Consider the following 20,621-nt stretch of genomic DNA (forward strand, 5'->3'; position numbering starts at 1 on the left):
TTTTTTTTTTTTTTTTTTTTTTTTTTTTTTTGCTTTCCATTTGCTTGGTAGATCTTCCTCCACCCTTTTATTTTGAGCCTATGTGTGTCTCTGCACATGAGATGGGTCTCCTGAATATAGCACACTGATGGGTCTTGACTCTATCCAATTTGCCAGTCTGTGTCTTTTAATTGGGGCATTTAGCCCATTTACATTTAAGGTTAATATTGTTATGTGTGACTCTGATCCTGACATTATGATGTTAGTTGGTTATTTTGCCTGTTAGTTGATGCAGTTTCTTCGCATCAATGATCTCTATAATTTGGCATGTTTTTGCAGTGGTTGGTACCGGTTGTTCCTTTCCACGTTTAGTGCTTCCTTCAGGAGCTCTTGCAAGGCAGTCCTGGTGGTGACAAAATCTCTCAGCATTTGCGTATCTGTAAAGGATTTTATTTCTCCTTTACTTATGAAACTTAAGTTGACTGGATATGTAATTCTGGGTTGAAAATTATTTTCTTTAAGAATGTTGAATATTGGTCCCCACTCTCTTCTGGCTTATAGAGTTTCTGCCAAGAGATTCGCTGTTAGTCTGATGGACTTCCCTTTGTGGGTAACCCAACCTTTCTCTCTGGCTGCGCTTAACATTTTTTCCTTCATTTCAACCTGGGTCAGTCTGACAATTATGTCTCGAGGTTGCCCTTCTTGAGGAGTATTATGTGGTGTTCTCTGTATTTCCTGAATTTGAATGTTGGCCTGCCTTGCTAGGTTGGGGAAGTTCTCCTGGATAATATCCTGAAGAGTGCTTTCCAACTTGGTTCCATTCTCCCAGTCACTTTCAGGTACACCCATCAAATGTAGATTTGGTCTTTTCACATAATCCCATATTTCTTGGAGGCTTTGTTCTTTTCTTTTTACTCTTTTCTCTCAAATTTTGTTCTCTTGCTTTATTTCATTAATTTGATCATGAATCACTGATACCCTTTCTTCCACTTGATCGAATTGGCTACTGAAGCTTGTGCATGCATCACGTAGTTCTCCTGCCATGATTTTCATCTCCGTCAGGTCATTTAATGTCTTCTCTACACTGTTTATTCTAGTTAGCCATTCGTTTAATCTTTTTTCAAGGTTTTTAGCTTCCTTACGGTGGGTTCAAACATCCTCCTTTAGCTTGGAGTAGTTTGTTATTACCGACCTTCTGAAGCCTACTTCTGTCAGCTCATCAAAGTCATTCTCCGTCCAGCTTTGTTCTGTTGCTGTCGAAGAGCTGCAATCCTCTGGAGGAGAAGAGGTGCTCTGGTTTTTAGAATTTTCAGCTTTTCTGCTCTGGTTTCTCCCCATCTTTGTGGTTTTATCTACCTTTGGTGTTTGATGTTGTTGACCTACAGATAGGGTTTTGGTGTGGACGTCCTTTTTGTTGATGTTGATGCTATTCCTTTCTGTTTGTTAGTTTTCCTTCTAACAGTCAGGTCCCTCAGCTGCAGGTCTGTTGTAGTTTGCTGGAGGTGCCCTCCAGACCGTGTTTTCCTGGGTATCACCAGCAGAGGCTGCAGAACAACAAATATTGCGGAACAGCAAATATTGCTGCCTGATCCATCCTCTGGAAGCTTCATCCCAGAGCAGCATCTGCCTGTATGAGGTGTCAGTTGGCCCCTACTGGGAGGTATCTCCCCGTTAGGCTACATGGGTGTCAGGAGGCAGTGTGTCCGTTCTCAGAGCTCAAACCCCATGCTGGGAGAACCACTACTCTCTTCAGAGCTGTCAGACAGGGACGTTTAAGTCTGCAGAAGTTTCTGCTGCCTTTTGTTCAGTCATGCCCTGCCCACAGAAGTGGAATCAACAGAGGCAGCAGGCCTTGCTGAGCTCTGGTGGGCTCCACTCAGTTCGAGCTTCCCTGGCTGCTTTGTCTACCTAATCAAGCCTCAGCAATGGTGGATGCCCCTCCGCCTGCCACGCTGCTGCCTCGCAGGTCAATCTCAGACTGCTGCTCTACCAGTGAGCAAGGTTCCATGAGCGTGGGACCCACTGAGCCAGGCACGGGATATAATCTCCTGGTGTTCCATTTGCTAAGACTGTTGGAAAAGCGCAGAATTAAGGCAGGAATGTCCCATTTTTCCAGGTACTGTGTGTCATGGCTTCCCTTGGCTAGGAAAGGGAAATCCCCTGACCCCTTGTGCTTCCCAGGTGAGGCGATGCCCACCCTGCTTCAGCTCACCCTCCATGGGCTGCACCCACTGTCCAACCAGTCCCAATGAGATGAACCAGGTACCTCAGTTGGAAATGCAGAAATCACCCGTCTTCTGCATCGATCATGCTGGGAGCTGCAGACTGGAGCTGTTCCTATTTGGCCATCTTGCAATGAACTCATGTCTTACAATTATTTTGCCAGATTTATTCCTAGTTCCTTTATCATTTTGTTATGAATAAGATCTTTATTTTTATCACATTCCCTTGTTGTTGATGGTATATAGAAAGTTACTGATTGGGATATTGGTCTTATGTTCATATTCCTCCTAAACTCTCTTAGTACTAATAGGAGATTCCCTTGAATTTAAGTCTATGTACCTATGAATAATCAGAGTTTTGTTTCTTATACTCTGATCTTTATATCCAGTAGTATGCTGGTAAATGTATAACTAGTTATCTGGAGAGAAAAGCCCTGATTTGTATCATTAGCCAATTACTGTGATGTATGGCCCAACATGGCCAATTTCAATAGCTATCAACATGACATCAACCAATTCACAACAACTCTGAAATTTTAACAATCAGTTCTTCAGAGCTCATAAAAGCTAGCTGTAGCACAATACTGTGTTATTTCTCTACCCTTCTTACTGCTCTTGCTGGAAACTCTATTATAATGATAAATGGAAGCCATAATAACAAATATCTTAGTCTTATTTCTGATTACAAAGAATGTTTCTGAAAAATTCAATGTTGGGTAAGTTCGCTTCAGGTTTTTGATAGACAGCCTTAAGGAAAGTTTCTTCTATTCCTATTTCCCTAAGAGCTTTCACCACAGGTCAGATGCAGTGGCTCATGCCTGTAATCCCAGAGCTTTGGGAGGTCGAGGTGAGAGCACTGCTTGAGTCCAGGAGGTAGGGAGGCTTGTCTCAAACTCCTGGGCTCAAACTATCCTCCCACCTTGGCCTCCCATAGTGCTGGGATTACAGGTGTGAACCACCATACCCTGGCTCTAATGATTTTTTTTAAATCTTACTTTTTTTCTGTGTTAATGTTCTATGTTTTCAGTTCCAAATATTATTTATGCTGTCTCTCTCTGATTAATATTATCAAAGGTCAGCTGGGTGCGGTGGCTTATGCCTGTAATTCCAGCACTTTGGGAGGCCAAGGCAGGTGGATCATCTGGGGTCAGGAGTTTGAGACCAGCCTGGCCAACATGGCAAAACCCCCTCTGTACTAAAAAATACAAAAATAAGCCAGGCATGTTGTTGCATGCCTGTAATCCCAGCTACTCAGGAGGCTGAGGCAGGAGAATTGCTTGAACCCAGGAGGCAGAGGCAGTAGTGAGCCAAGATTGCGCCACCGTACTCCAGCCTGGGTGACAGAACAAGACTCTGTCTCAAAAAAAAGAGAACAAAAAATATGTGTGTGTGTATGTGTATGTGTATGTGTATGTGTGTGTGTTTGTGTGTGTGTGTGTGTGTGTGTGTGTGTGTGTATACATATATAAAATCAAATGTTTTTCAACTGTCATTTTCACTGAACCTGATTTTGGTATTGTCAATCCTTTCCTTTCCATCTATTCTGTTTTCTATTTTCTTTCTTTCTTTTCTTTTTTTTTTTTTTGAAACTGAGTCTTATCATGTCACCCAGGCTGTTCTTGAACTCCTGACCTCAAGCAAATCCTCCTGCCTCGGCCTCCCAAAGTGCTGAGATTATAGGTATGAGCCTCTGCGCCTGGACTCTGGCCTATTTCTTTATTTTCAACGCCATTAATTTATTCAATTATTTTTCTTTTACTTTCTTTGGTTACTCAGTTGTTCTTTTTCTAACTTCTTCAGTTAAATGCTTTGCTTACTAATTTTTTTATGTTTCATATATTCTAATATATGTATTATACTAGAATTTTAATTTTAGTTGTATCCCATGGGTTCAGACATGGTGATGCTGTTGTCACTTAAACATTTCATAATTTTCATTATGTCTTCTGTGACCAATAGATGATTTAAAGTGTGTTCTTGGTTGGGTGCAGTGGCTCACACCTGTAATCCCAGGACTTTGGGAGACCAAGGTAGGTGGATCACTGGACGTCAGGAGATTGAGACCAGCCTGGCCAAAATGGTGAAACCCTGTCTCTACCAAAAAATACAAAAATTAGCCAAGCGCAGTGACCCATGCCTGTAGTCCCAGCTACTCGGGAAGCTAAGGTGTGAGAATTGCTTGAACCTGGGAGGCGGAGGTTGCAGTGAGCTGAGATCATGCCATTGCACTCCAGCCTGCGCAACAGAGTGAGACCCTGTCTCAAAAAATAAAAATGAAAATAAAAAATAAATGTGTTCTTGCTTTCAGTTTTCAGTTATCTTTTTGTTACTACTTTTTAATTTTATTTTGTCATAGTCACTGACCAAAGACTATATGCTATAGATTCTCTGACAGTTGTTAAGACTTCCTTTATGGCTTAACATACGATCAATATTTTTAAAATGTTCCATGTGAGCATGAAGAGAGTGTATATCCTTTCTTTGCTGAAGATCATGCTGATGATCTTTTTTTATTTTCTACCATGACCACATATTATATTTGCAATCTGAAAAATTATTTACTGAATTTACAAAGCTAATTAGATGATTGCTAACAATAAATCTTCAAGGGAAAGAGATAACAGTAAATTATTACACATTTACTATATATCAATTTACAATATGCCAAGCACTAAAATATTTATTTTATCCTATTTAATCCTCATTATACCCTGTAAGGAAAATATAATTATTGTCCCCATTTTGCAGATGGAAAAACAGAAACACAAAAAGATCAGGTAACTCGCCAAGTCACACAGCTAATAAATAGTGAAGTCTATGTTCTAAAATACTATACTATGTAATATCAACATTGAAATTTACATGTATACACATGCATATACCCATATAGATGTATATACACATATATGTAAAGTATAAAACAGGCACATCAAATATATCTAACCTGAAATATATTACATGGCATCTTTAGGTCATCATAAGTAATACTGATGAGAGAAAAAAGAAAAAATACCTCTGGTGGTTTTTTCATTCAGATTCACACCGTATTTTGCCAAAGCTCTAATCACATCGCTTTGCCCAGCCATGCAAGCTGCATACAACAAATTTCTCCCAACGATGTCTTCTTCTAAGAGAAGCTGCATGGCCTGTTCATGATGAGGATTCTCAGGATCCTCAAAAATCTTCTGCAAACCCTCTACATCCCCTGTGAGAGCAGGTTGTAAAAGGGGGTTCCTGGGGCCTGTTTCCTCTGGTTCTTGGACTTCTTCATCTTCCTCTTCTTGCTGTGAGAAAAATTCTGAACTCTCTGACTCTGGAGGTCCTTCTGACTCCATTAACTCCAAAAATACCTGTGACCAAAAAAATTAAAAGTGATAAAATCTACTCAAACTCATCAGTATTTGTTTACTTATTTGCTCAGTCAACTGACAATATAGATGGTATAAAAATACTTAACTAGTTGAAAACAACTATAAAGTAAGATACTTCAGCAATTCCATCAATAAAGTTTATTGTGTACCTATTACGACTAAGTACATATAACACGGCTCAAGTATATGCTAAAATGTTAAATATGTGAAATAAATAATAAATTCAATAGAAACAGAAGAAAGAGATCGTATGATCTAAATTCATTAGGAAGAGATTGAAAAAGAATGTCTAAGAGACCCACCTGCCTAAATAAGGGTCCCTGTATGAGAGAAGTGAGAAATATAATTGGGTTACTGGAGCCAGATTATAAAGACTTTAAAAATTAGGCACCGACATCTAAACAGAATTCATTCGCTCAGTAACACATACTGAAAGCACTGTGTAAATTGTGAAAACCAGAATCAGATTTATTTCCTACCCTCAACAAGTTACTATTTCAAGGGAAAAAATATGAAATGCATAAAATAAGTGTAATAAAAGGTGACAAGTAGTAAATACCATAACAAAAGAAATGCTATAGGAGTTTAGAAGGGATAAGATTAATTCTAGATAAAATTATTCAAGGATGTCTCTTTTTTTTCACATCAGACAGGAAACGTGCCCATGTTGTAACAAGGTTTGAAGGAGGTACCTCTCAAACATAAGCATGAAAACCCAATAATCACACCTATGAATTACAAAAGGATCTAACTAAGGATGTCTTACTAGTGCTTCAGTCTGTCAGAACACAATATTAAACTGGGAAAGATTCAGAGAAGAGTACCAGAGACCCTTCATACATACAAGAATGTTTGTGGCATCACTGTTCACAACAGCAAAAAACCCAGAAGGGAAAACCAATGTCCAAGAAGAGGAGCATAAACTGGTATATTCACACAAAACGGTATATAACTGTTAAAAGAAATAAATTACAGTGGTATACCATACGGTAGGCAGCTTCTGACAAGGCTCCCAATGTCCCACCCCTGCCTCCTGGTATTCATACCTTTGTGTAATTTCCTCACCTTGAATGTGAGTTGGACCTAGTGACTGGCTTCTAATGAAGAGAATACAGCAATAGTGAGGGGACGTAAATTCTGTAATTCAGTTACAATAGACTGTGATTTTGTCTTGCTGATATTCTCTCCCTTGCTCTTCTCATGCGCTGTGATGGAGAAGGCCACCTTTCAAGGAACGAGGGTGATCTCTGTTCAACAGCCAGTAAGAATCAAGGCTCTTAATCCAATTCCATAAGGAACTTAATTCTGCCAGCAACCACTGAGTGAGGTTGGAAGTAGATCTGGCCCAGTTAACCTTGAGCTGACTATGGTCTCAGGCAACACCTTGATTATAGCCTCATGAGAAATCCTCAAGTAGAGGATCCAGCTAACCTGTGCCTAGATTCCTGACCCACAGAAACTGTAAGATAATGAATGAGTGTTGTTTTTAACCTAACAAGCTTGGGGCTAATTTTTCACACAGCAGTAAGACACAGAACAATATAAATGAATCTTATCAATATATCACATGAAAAATATAAATCCAAAAGATTTTATATATATATATATTTTTTTGTCAAGTGAAAAGTAATTGAACAGACTTTTTAGGAATACAAGTAGATGCAGTAACACTACACAGAAAAAAAAGACAAAAAGCAAGATTGAACACAGATTCAAGATCATGTTTACCAGGGTGAAGGGTAGTGGGAGAAGACGAGATGCCAGAAATGTGATAAAGGGAATCATATGTTTAGTAAAGAATATTAACATTTAAGCTGAGCCATCAGGAATGGGCAAGACTGTCATTCAGAAGTCAGAAGGAAGGAAATTCCAGATGGAATAACTAAGTTAAAGCACCAAAGCAAAGATCACAGGTATTTTTGGTAATGAGCATGTTGGCCAATTTGGTTAAGTATAAGCCATTCAAAATAAGCAAGAAGTTTCCTCTTAAAAAGAGCCTGGGGTTGCATCAATAAGTCTGAACTTGATTCTGTAGGCAACTGGTAGAGCAAGGAACAATTAAGGACAGTTAGCTGAAGGTTTTAGTGCTAGGAACTAAGTAGGTTTCAAGGAGATTGGTCTGATAAGCCTGAGTGACATAGATTAGAGGAATAAGAGACTAGAGGCAAAAAAGAAAAATCAATTAGACAGTTATTGGAGAAGTCTAAATTAGTGTGAATTAGGGCTTTAATTATTCACTCATATAATTCAGTATTTAATGGATTCCTTCCTCTACGCCAGGCACTATGCTAGATCCTGAGGATTCAACAAGTTAGGAAAGATCCCTCCTATCATGAAGCATATATTCTGATTGTACACAGGCAATAAAAAATAAAACAAACATGATAATTTTAGACTGTTATAAGTGTTTCCAAGGAAATAAACATGGTGAAGCACTAGGAAATAACAGGGAAGTGAAGAGAAAAAACTTGAAAAAGAAAAATCAAGGTGATATTGAAGTAGGACTGCAGAGAATGACAAAGACTATGAAGGCCACAGGAAAATGGAACAGAAATCCAAAGCAGGGATTAAAGGCCAGAGAGCAAATATTTTAGGCTTGCGGGCCCTCTGTCTCTATTCTAACTACTCAACTCTGCAGTTGTTGCTTGAAAGTATAGACAATACACAAATAAATGGGTGTGGCTGTGTTTGAAGAAAATATTATTTACAAAACAGGTGGTGTTCCACAGGCCATAGTTTTCTGACCATGCTCTTAAGAAATAACAGTCCTAAAGAGTGCTGAAAGAAAAGAAAACTGTCATTTACTTCTACAGTGAAATAAAGAAAATAAATAGGATAATAGTTGAAAGCTCATTGTGATATGCATTTTAAATTGGTAGGATATTACAATCTTCTCTATTACTACCCTACATTAATCCCTTCCTTCTATAAATGTGTATAATGCTTGTAAGCCATTAGGAATTCTTGGCTGTAAATAATAGAAAAGCCAAATAAGATTGACTATTTAAAAGTAGGAGATTCTTTTCACATATAATGAGAAATTTAAAGATGGAGATGGTTCAGCAGCTCAAAAATACAGATCCAATCTCTTTCTATCACTCCATCATAGTTAGTGTGTAAGACTTTCATCTTCACAACTCTTGCCTCATGTTATAACTCCTGGAATCTCATCTTAATTCATGACAGGAAAAATGGGGAATCCCCTAGAGGATACCAGCGCTCTCAATCCCTCCAATCCCTCTTAAGGGGAAAGCAAAACAAAAATCTTTCCTAACGAGTCCCAACAAACTTCCAGTTAATATCTCAAAGGCCAGACTGTACAATGTGGTGTGGCTACCCCATATTTAAGAGGAGAGGGGGAAAAAATAGCAAGTTTCTTGATTTTCCAGCCTCTATGACAGAGGCAAGCAAGGTAGACAGGGATTGGAAATGGAAGTTGAGTTACCCAATCAACAATGACTCAACCATAAGATTCGGTGCATGTCTTGTATTTGAGATGGTTTAGTTCAACTCTTTCATTTTACAGAAGAATTATAGTGGAAACTTGTAATTCTTCAGTGTCTGACATCCAACTCCCCACCCTTCTAACACACACACACACACACACACATACACACACACACCTTCTTTAAAGCATGCCTATCTCAGTTTCAGATAATTCTAATAAAAGATATAGCTAACTTCCCACACCAGAAGATGAAGAAGCAGGATTCTTCTTTTCTCTCTCTCAGCACAAGCCTGGGGGCAGGTACATTATTTAAGCTCAGCCAATCAGGGGCTCCATCCCACGATCTTGACTCTTGAACAAGGGATACAAGAAAATGAGGCTAGTTGAAGGGCATTCATCACAAGTGACAGAAATAGTATGCTGATCAAACTTCCTGCTATGAGAAGATGCTGTGGTTCTTGTGGTCTCATCCTCCGCAGTTCCCTTGGTTTCCTCATTTTCAGCCTCCCAGTAATTACTAGTTGTCTTCCCCAAAATCTAATCTCCCTTTGTTTTGGAATAGAACCCCACCCTCTTTTCTTTTGGAATAGAAGCCCACCCTCTTTCTTTTAACAAGCCTTTTTTTAAACTGATCTTTACGGTGGAGTAAGACTATTTTCCAGTCTCTCTTGTAATATTGGTGTTGCCACATGCCCAAATAGTAAGCGATAAGATCTAAGCAGATATATAGACTGCAAATTCCAGGAATGCTTAATTCCTTCTCACTGGATTTCAAGCATAATAGCTGGAGCTTGAAAGGATAATGGTTGGTCTCTTCACATACATATGTATTATTTTATATCTTGTATAAATTATTTCTGTTATAATACATAATATATATTAGTTTATGACATTTCATTTTAATTTTATATGTAAATATATGTAACTTCTATCAATAGAGTGACCACATAATTTATTGATCAGCAACAATGGACAATTTTATCATGGATACATTGCATATATGGCTATATTTGTACATATATATTTCTTTTTAAAACAAAGCAATATTTCTCTTTACTACAGGTAACATATCACTGTTTTTTGTCCCATTTTATTTTTTTAAAACTGAGTGCCACCTACTAAATTGACTGCATCACCCACTAAATGGGATGCAACCCACAGTGTGTAAAAACATGAGTCTCGAATAAGCACTATGGAGACTATACCAGGAAATCAACAAGAAGAACTCTAACAGAAGTTAAACAGCTTGTGTTTATGGTTAATAGCTTGGGTGACATATATCCCAATGTATGCAGGACATTTCCCGTTTTATCTGTTTTCCTGGTATAATTTTTAATAGCATCTACTTTCACTCTCAAAAGTGTCCATTATTATTAGACAATAATTTTGTCACTCTATTAATAGTAGCTGTAATCTTTTGAAACATTTCTGCTAAAGATATCCATATTCAAACCTTGGAGAATAGAGGCAGGATGTGTTAGGAATGGCTTTCACTGGCACACCAGGGACCCAGCCATGAGACCTTGAAGACACTGAGAAATTCCTATTTTTGTTTCACAGGTATTCCTGTTACGAGACCTAGAATAGCTTTACATCGCCTACATTCCAACTACCCAAATCCTATTTAGGCCAAGCTATAAACCCACTTTCTTCCTAAAACTTTCCTTAATTCCTCTCTTGAGTGCACACTGGCCTCTCAATATTCTGAACTCCAAAGGCCATTGTGTATAGTCTACACAATACAACCTACCAAATATGATGTTATATTATTTTCTAATTGTTTCAAGTATGTAAGACATCTATCCAATTAGGTTGTAAACTTGCTGGGGGCAGGAATGAAGCTTTACATTTCTTTGTGTTACTTTCACACTTACTACAATTCTTAACAAGTTGTATATATTCAATAACTCTTAAAGTCAAGCTTGCAATTCCCAGTGCTTTTTTTCGTAGCCAAGAGCAATGGGTTTTGGAGTCAGAGAGACTTGGGATCACAATCCAATCCTGCAATTTATTAGCTGCATAAAACTGGGCAATTTACCTACTCTCTTGTAGGAATAACACTAGAGTCTAGACTATGATTGTTCTAAGAATTAAAATAAATTAAATGATGTACATGCCAAGCACATGGGGAACATTTAGTAAATACAAGCTACCATTATCATTATTAGGTCGTCATCAAACCTCCAGCAAAATCATCCATGAAGCAAAAGAAAAGATGGTAATGCTACTATTTATTTTCTTTCTTTTTTAAAAAAAGAAAACAACAATAACAACAACAACAACAACAAAACAAGTTCTTGCTATATTGCACAGACTGGTCTTGAATTCCTGGCTCAAGCTATCCTCCTGGCCTGGAACCCAAGTAGCTGGGCTCACAATCTTCCTGCCTCCACCTCCCAAGTAGCTAGGGCTATGGGCCCATGCCACCAGGCCCAGCTCTTTCTCTTTTTTGAATATTCCATAGTTTATTCCTATGCAGGGTATGAATAAATAATTTTCTACCCTACCACCACCAGACACTTGATTACCAACATATCATTCCACATCTAGAGATCAGTCTGATCCCAGGTTAATTCAGAGATATGCAGACAAACTAGATCAAATCTTGAACTATGATTTGGGCCAGAATACTCAGAGCTACTCTTGTTATACTCTTGAATGGAGCTTAATTTCTATATCAGCCCAGAACCAACATAATTAGGGCAGTGGTTCTCAAATTCTTTGATCTCAGGGCTCTTTACAGTCTTAAAAATTGAGAACCCCAGGGAATTTTTGTTTATGTGGATTATATCTGAATTAATATTTATATGAGAAATTAAAACTAAGGCCAGGTACAGTGGCTCACACCTGTAATCCCAGCAGTTTGGGAGACTGAGGTGAGTGCATCACTTGAGTTCAGGAGTTCAAGACCAGCTTGGGCAACATGCTGAAACCCCATCTCCACAAAAAATACAGAAAAAAAAATAGTTGCGCATGGGGGCACATGCCTGTGGTCCCAGCTACTTGGGAGGTTGAGGTGAGAGAATCGTTTGAGCCCAGGAGGCAGAGGTTGCAGTGAGCCATGATCATGCCACTGTACTCCAGCCTGGATTACAGAGCAAGACCCTGTCTCCAAAAAACAACAACAACAACAAAAAATAAAGTACATATTAATTCATCTTAAACACATTACCTGTTAACAAAAAAAAATATTTAGAATTCACTTTCTCTGCCTATTTTCAAGGAATAATGACAAGAAAAAAAGTATGTATATGTTCAGTACAAACAGGACCATCCATGTTTTTTCCAAATATTTTAGATCCAGGGCTGGTTTAATCCACAAATACAGAGGATTATATATATTGTATTGATTCTGTTTCTCTGAAGAACTCTAATATGAATAGCATTTTATTTTATTTTATTTATTCTTTTTTTTTTTTTTTGAGACAGGATTTCACTCTGTCACCCAAGCTGAGGTGCAATGATGCCATTACGTCTCACTACAGCCTGAACTCTTGGGCTCAAGCAATCCTCCCAACTCAGTCTTCCAAGTAGCTGCGACTATAGTTGCATGCCATCACCCCAGGCTAATTTTTTAATTTTTCTGTAGAGACAGGGGGTCTGGCTATATTGCCCATACTGGTCTCAACCTCAAGCGATCCTCCCACCTCAGCCTCCCAAAATGCTGAGATTACAAGTGTGAGCCACCGTGCCCAGCTGCAATTTACATTTTAGAAAACTATTGGCCATGTGTGGGCCAACAACTTCCCAATACTTTCATGATGAGATCAGAGGTGATATTAATGAAAGTGGGGTTTTAAAAATATTACAGCATGAAACATGTTAACATTTGGAAAACTGATATAACTAAATGAAGCAACATTTTGCTAATGACTGCTTTTCTCCTTACAAAATCAGCTTCACTCCCCCTGCCATTTTCCATTATGTTACAATATCAAGCATGGGTAAAAGATCCAAAGTATAAGACAGATCAGCAGATTTTAATGTAACACAGTATGAAAAGTTCATTGACATGGCTTCAGATTCCACACTGCAAGTAGCTTTTAAGAAACTACCACTTGTGGCCGGCTGCAGTGGCTCACACCTGTAATCACAGCACTAGGGAGGCTGAGGTGGGCAGATCACAAGGTCAGGAGTTCAAGACCAGCCTGGCCAATATGGTGAAACCCCGTGGCTACTAAAAATACAAAAAAAAAAAAAAAAAATTAGTCAGGCATGGTAGCAGGCACCTGTAGTCTCAGCTACTCAGGGGGCTGAGGCAGGAGAGTCACTTGAACCCGGGAGGCAGAGGTTGCAGTGAGCTGAGATTGCCCTACTGCACTCCAGGCTGGGGCAACAGAGACTCCATCTCAAAAAAAGAAAAAGAAACTACCACTTGTAGAGTTTTGGTGCAGTCACAAAAAATGTGCACAATTATCTGAAAAAGCTATTAAAATACTCTTCCCTTTTCCAACTATATATCTATGTAAGGAGGAATTTTCTTTACACATTTCAAAACAACTTATTGCAACAGATTGACTGCAGAAGCAGACTTAAGAATCTGTCTCCCATTAAGCCAGAAATTAAAGACATTTGCAGAAATGTAAAATAATACCACTTTCTCACTAATTCTTTGTTCTGGAAAATAGTTATTTTTATGAGAAATACATAATTTATGTTAACATGTGAATTTGTTGTTTTTTGAGGAATTAATAAACATTTTTTAAATCCTCAGTTTAATTTCTAATTCTTATAATATATCTAAGACTGTATTAAAAGATATAACTCACATAAAGGAAAGCTCTTTGGGATTATTTTTTAAGAGTAAAATGGAGTGCTGAGACAACAAAGTTTGAGGGCACTGCCTTTGGATGTACATGAGACCTAGAAATAGGGAAGTCTTGCAGGATGCTTGCTCTACTCAATTGCTATAGCAGGGCAAGGAGGCTTTGCAGGGAGGGAGGGCTGTGGTGCAAACCACTCCAGTTAAGGCTGAAGGGAAGTCACAGCAGGAACTCAGCACAACTGAGTGAGCCAGGGAGCTCTACTGAGTCCTGACCAAACCAGGAGATACATGTTCACAAGGTATATAAGCCAAAGGTTAACCAAGAACCACGAAAGCCCTAGGGAGTACCCGGTATACCAGGAACATCACCCCCCCACACACACAGCCAAGGGAAGGCAAAAGGACCCTGACACCTCCCCACAACTGATTCCATGAGCCATCCACATGCATCCACATAGCCGGGGGACCATCTCAAGGAAAGAATCCAAGAAGATACCTGAGAACCTAAACATTTGTATATAAGAGAAATTAAGCACTACCCAAAGAATTCAATTCTAGATTGAGCTAAACTTTAAAACCAATTGGACAGTTAGATTCTTTCCTAATAATCAATAAGTAAATGCTCATGAAAGGAACTAGATCAGTCATATACAAAAATAAATTACATTGTCTTTGCCCACAGAAGTAATAACATACATCAAAATTGTAACCCTACTACATATAACTAAAGTTTCACAGAGAATATGAACATGGGAGAGAAGAGGGAAGGCTGGAACTATGAAGGCAGAATGGCATTGCTTTAGTCTTGATTCTGTTACTAATTATGTGACTTTTCTGAAATGAGGATAGCACCTGGTCTGCCTCACTAAATCAGTCTAGAAAAATCTATAAACCTTTCTTTTTAACTATAGAATGTGAATGCTTTCGAGGCACCCACAATAGAAAATACATAGGTCATAGTCCCTACCCCAAAGGCTCTCACATTTTAATAGGGAAGACACAAGTAAATCAGCAATGACAGAGTGAGATCAGGGATTCAATGGAGGTAGGCAAAGAGTGCTTTGAGAGTAAAAACGTGGACATCTACATTCAGTTTCGGGTGGCGGTCTCAGAAAGGTTTCCCAGAAGAGGCGAAACCTTGATATTGAAGAGTAGGAGTTTTAAAAGAAGGAAAAAAGGACAATCCAGGTAACGGGAAGGACATAAACAAAGGGCAAGGAGGCGAGCGACGCAGCCTGAAGTTGTGATACAGGAGCAGATCCTTAACATGCCTTTTAAGCCAACTGATTTTTTTCTTCAAAAAAAATGTAGTCCCTTAAGGATTTTAAGTCCCAGCTCAAGGAAAAGGACCCCCAAGGGCAGCCCTGGGTACACAGGATTAAACAAAGAGAGGGCCTGAGGAACAGGATACAGAAAGTGTCAGCGCCGCCAGGTGATCCAGGAGGTCCCGCGAGGGGGCAACGGACTCTTCCGGGCACCAGAGTTTGCTCTTCGGCCTGAATTTCCTGGGGACCTTCTGTGATTCCCTTGCGCCTGCCCGTGGGGTAGGGGACCGGTGCGCAAAGCTCTGGACAGAAGCAGTTTGAGGACGCTGAGACTGAAGCCCACTCCCCTCCAGCCCTGCCCGAGCAACCTGGAGGGAAGATGTCCGTCTACCCCCTCGCACCCTTCCCCGAGTGCCCACCCGGCTCACGGCGCCAGGACCTCTAGACTCACCACACCCGAGCCCCAGCCTCCTCGGTTACCATGGCAACGGCGCACCGCGCGAGGCAGCGCCTCCCCCTGCGCCGCGGTTCCGGCAGCGCGGGAAGGTTATGCTTGGTGGCAAAGGCGCAGGAAGCGAGAGGGAGAAAACAGCCAGGAATTAATCTAGATAATTTCAGTCTCTGGGTGGCGTGTCGGTTTTTTCTGTGTTTTGTAAATTTTCTGTAATACTGTCTGTATTTGTTTTACAGTTTAAAAATAAGTTGTGCATATTTGTTGTTGGCCCGTCTAATCTTTGGCTTTTAAACTAAAGAATTTTCTGGAAATATGAGATTGCATTCTAAAAACTACAAAAGATTGTACGAATAACCCCTTAATTTTCCAGTTATTGGATATCTTTCTCCCATGGTTTATGGTCATTGTCACAGCAAGGAGCTTTTCAGGCGACCTCACAAGTGCCAGCTACCTTAGGAGCAGAAGAAACTTGGAGACTATATCCCTCTTGATTCAGAAATTCAAGATGCAAAACGCAACTTTAAAAGGGGGGAAGCGAAGGAGGTGGAGGGACAAGGGGTTCGAAAGAAACAGCAGGGAAAGGTCAGGCATACCTAGTAATTATATCAATGTTCACCTGAATCACACAGTGAAAACACGGAAGTTTTTGTGCTGAAGGCAAGTGTGAAGGAAAATATTCATTTCTTTAGTGCTTCTACCAGGAATCCATTAAGGAGTAGGTGAATGTTTTAGAGGGGCTCTGAACATTTGTGCTGACGTTCGAAAAGCCTAGTTTTGAAATGAATATTTGACCTAAGGCCCAAGCAAAATTTCACCATTGTTACAGTAGGTAGGGAGTCAGGCATGAGCAGAGCAAGTTCCCCTATCCCCCACCAGGAATGTCATGCGACCACCAGGTAATAGGCAGTTGTTAACTGTCTCTCTAAAATAATAATTGGTTGCATCCAATGCCAGGAAAAGGCACTCTCTCAATAGACAGAAAACACCTGAAACTGGTTATCAGCAGCTTCCCCATAAGATCTCAGGAGTTAGGTGATGTGAGAAACACACTCACCTGTCCAAACCCAAAGAATGGACTTAGAGGCACGAAGAACAGCAAAAGAGAGACTTTTTAATAACGGTCTTGCAAGATCAGGTGTCTGGTGAGCAGACACACCCAGTGCAGTTTCGACAAGGAATTTATCACCTAGTGTGCAAGTCCCTACCGGGGTTCCTCATAGGCTGAGTACTATGGGGTTACAATCTTCCATTGCCTAAGTTTCATTATCCCCTTACAAGGTTACATCTTGTCTCCTTCCCCACTTTAAGTTTTGATTTACCAATGACAAAACTTTCTTTCCTTTTATGGATTAGCCACCCTATCCCCTATTCTTTTTCTCCCTCCCCTCTGACTTCTGTGAGTCTTATCACTCTTCCCAGATGTCTGTAGCGCACAGCTTGTCATGTCTGCAAGGGAGCTGCCCGGATTTGCAGGGGCCTGTTTTCTGAAAATGGACCACTTAAAAAGTATTTCTTGGGGCCGGGCGCGGTGGCCCAAGCTTGTAATTCCAGCACTTTGGGAGGCCGGGGCGGGCGGATCACGAGGTCAGGAGATAGGGACCATCCTGGCTAACATGGTGAAACCCCGTCTCTACTAAAAATACAAAAAAATAATAATAATAATTAGCTGGGAGTATTGGCGGGCGCCCGTAGTCCCGGCTACTCGGGAGGCTGAGGCAGGAGAATGGCGTGAACCCGGCAGATGGAGCTTGTAGTGAGCTGAGATCGTGCCACTACACTCCAGCCTGGGCAACAGAGCGAGACTCCGTCTCCAAAAAAGAAAAAAAGAAAAAAAAAAGTACTTCTTACGGGTGAGTGGGCTCAAGGATACACATTAAGGGTCAAAATGGCAGAGTTTAACTAGTATATGACCTTCTTGGGTACATTCAACCGGTGAGAGAAGAATGCCTCAAGTGATCATGCATAGAACTGCAGTAAACACACTGCATGTGCTCCTCTCCAAAGTGCTAGCAGGTCACTGCACATGTGGACAGCCTACCCCAAGAGAAGAACCGGGGAGAAGGGACGCAAAACCCCAGAAGTATGCCAACATATAAAACCCTAAGGCGGGGCACAGTGGTACACGCCTGTAATCCCAACACTTTGGGAGGCCGAGGTGTGCCGATCACGAGGTCAGGAGATTGGGACCATCCTGGCTAAACACTGTGAAACCCCGTCTCTACTAAAAATACAAAAAAAAAAAAAAAAAAATTAGTCGGGCGTGGTGGCACGCACCTGTAGTCCCAGCTCCTTGGGAGGATGAAGCCGGAGAATCTCATAAACCTGGGAGGCAGAGCTTGCAGTGAGCCCAGATCGCACCACTGCACTCCAGCGTGGGCGACAAAGCGAGACTCGGTCTCAAAAAAAAAAAAAAGAAACCCTAAGTCAAAGGTCAAACTGCACTTGATCTCTCAAAGTCACCCACTTGGCCCTTTCCAAGTGTACATTACTTCCTTTCATTCCTGCTCAAAAGCTTTTTAATAAATTTACACTCCTGCTCTAAAACTTGCCTCCGTCTCTTCTTATGCTTTATGCCCCTCAGTCAGATTCTTTCTTCTGAGGACACGAGAATTGAGGCTGCTGCAGATCCATACAGATTCACCACCAGTAACACCATCATAAATCTGAACTTCTGAAATACAAGAATAAATTTGAATATTTTCAAATGTGATTATTAAATCTTTCATATTCAAATAAGTTGTGGTAATCAAAATTTTGGAGTTTGACATTATAGACAGGAACGATAATCTGTCAGTTGCAAGCTTGCTCCTGCAGTCACTATACAACACATATGTTCTACTCAACAATCATTTCTTACTGAAGGTGATGAACAGCAAGGCTAAGTTTAGGTATTTCAGTTTTAACATGCCATTTTTTCATAGTCTTTGTTTTTTAATATCTGGATGGAAGACGACTTATGATGCATAACTGTACAAAACTGTACATGATTCTGTTTTTCATTAATCTTCAAGGGATATGAAGAATTCTCACATATAACTGTTTCTTGAAAGTCTGAAGTGGAATTAAATAACTAAAAATTAAATAGTTTTAAAGTTTTTTTTTTTAGTGCTCTGAATGCTAATATTAGAAAGGTAGCAAGACACAATAGGTTTGAGACCTAAAAGCAAAGATGTCCTGAGCTCCTCTTGAACTCCACGTCAGAAACAGCTGCATGATGCATCTAGGCAGACCAGGTTAGAAACAGACAGGAGATTCATGGCAAGAGTGTGGCCTAGATGCAGCAGGAAGACTCCCATGACACCCTCTCTTAGCCATACCCCCTGCAAGCTTGACCTGAGAGTATTGGAAAGAACCACTGGATTTGAAGGGGCTGAGTGCCCATGTGTAAGAGACATCTCAGCAATAACCTATGGGTATTAATGGAGGTCTAGATAAGACAGTGGAGGTCTGGTGAACAGACAGCTTAAGTAGCAAATGATTAAGCACTATTCAAACCCCCTAGAAATTAGATCCCCTCTAGAAAATTATGGTGAGAGGTTTCCAAAATGATTGAAGTTAGTTTTTTTCCAACATAGGAGAATAGGCCCTCAGAATAGAAATTATTGTATAAAAAAACTATATTTCTATGCCTTTTTTTGAGATGGAATCTTGGTCTGTCACCAGGCCAGAGTGCAGTGGTGTCATCTCGGCTCACTGCAACCTCCACCTCTTGGGTTCAAGCGATTCTCTGGCCTCAGCCTCCCGAGTAGCTGGAATTACAAGCACGTGTCACCATGCCTTGCTAATTTTTGTAATTTTTTAGTAGAGGTGGTGTTACACCATGTTGGGCAGGCTGGTCTTGAACTCATGACCTCAGGTGATCCACCTGCCTTGGCCTCCCAAAGTGCTAGGATTACAGGCATAACAACCACACCCTGCCATATTTCTATACTTCATAGACTAAGAGTCATGTTCTTTGTACAATATCAATTTCTGATGAAAAACCTGGATAAACTAGTTGAGAAAGTTACTCCATGGTAACTTAATGTGCTATAATAATCATGTCTTGTTGTTTGAAAGCCTATTATATGCTGAGTATTGTGTTAAGTGATTCATATAAATTATCTCTAATCCTTATAGCAACTCTGTGAAAGTGATATATATATATATTTTTTTTTTGATATTATTCTTGAAACTGACACTTAGGAAGGTTGAGTCACCTACCTAAGACCACACAGCTAATAGGGCCAAATCAGGATTTGTACCTACGTTAGTCTGGTTTAAAACACCAGAGGACTGCAACTTGTTAGCTATATGCTAATTAAATATTAGAGAAAATCTGCCAAAAATAATAACTATTTCAAAATAATTTACTTTGAGTCTTTCTGGCAATAATTAGATAATATTAAAACTACTCCCCTGGTATACAACAAAAGAATTATTTCTCCATGTAGCTAATCTCTACAGTTGAGGAGAATGAAATAGTGAACACCCACGGTTTTCACCCGCTGGTCCCTCCTTTTCTGGTTAGTGAACTCCCATTTTCTATGAAGGAGCCTTTCTTTTCTTTTTCTGGATATAGCATCTTACTCTGTCACCCAGGCTGGAGTGCAGTGGTGTGATCACAGCTCACTGCAGCCTCATTCTCCCCAGGCTTAGGTGATCCTGCCACCTCAGCCTCCCAAATAGTTGGGACTACAGGCACCCACCACCATGCCCAGCTAAAATTTTTTTGTATCTTTTGTACAGACAGGGTTTTGCCATGTTGCCCAGGCTGGTTTCCAACTCTTGGCCTTAAGTGATCCTCCTGCCTCAGCCTCCCAAAGTGCTGGGATTACAGGCAGGAGCCACTGCACTCAGCCCACCTTCATCGTTCTTTTGGGATGGGGATATTTTTGGCTTTTTTTCCCACATTCACCAGGCTTTTGTGAACCTCAAAAATCTGAGACAGGTGTCTGTTGATTTAGAAAGTTTATTTTGCCAAAGTTGAGGATGCACGCTTGTTATGCCCAGACCCTTTATTCCCCGAAGAAGTCCACCAGAATCCGGAGTCAAAGCCAAGCGGCAAGGATCTTTAATGCAAGTTCGAACTTGGTCCCTCCGTTTTACAACATACAAGAGGGCCCTGAATGATGCAT

At 40.2% G+C, this 20,621-nt stretch overlaps 1 protein-coding gene across 5 annotated transcripts in view; it reads right to left on the reverse strand.

The window, feature by feature from the left end:
* The window catches only part of ANKRD45 (ankyrin repeat domain 45), a 58,914-nt gene extending 43,375 nt beyond the window's left edge, over positions 1-15,539 (reverse strand). The window contains exons 1-3 of one of the 5 annotated variants that reach the window (XM_017866921.1): positions 15,470-15,500; positions 9,263-9,371; positions 5,215-5,551 (exon numbers count right to left, since the gene is read on the reverse strand). In XM_017866921.1, the coding sequence (XP_017722410.1) occupies positions 5,215-5,536 (322 nt within the window). In that variant the 5' untranslated portion in view covers positions 5,537-5,551; positions 9,263-9,371; positions 15,470-15,500. Of the gene's footprint in view, positions 1-5,214; positions 5,552-6,637; positions 6,820-9,262; positions 9,372-15,196; positions 15,224-15,469 lie in introns of those variants that run through there. The other 4 variants (XM_017866923.1, XM_017866920.1, XM_017866924.1 and 1 more) reach the window with 4 other exon arrangements.
* Between the last annotated feature and the right edge of the window lie 5,082 nt (positions 15,540-20,621).

The sequence above is a fragment of the Rhinopithecus bieti genome, unplaced genomic scaffold (genome assembly GCF_001698545.2).
Source record: "Rhinopithecus bieti isolate Rb0 unplaced genomic scaffold, ASM169854v2 scaffold_1853, whole genome shotgun sequence".
NCBI classification, from domain to species: Eukaryota; Metazoa; Chordata; class Mammalia; order Primates; family Cercopithecidae; genus Rhinopithecus; species Rhinopithecus bieti.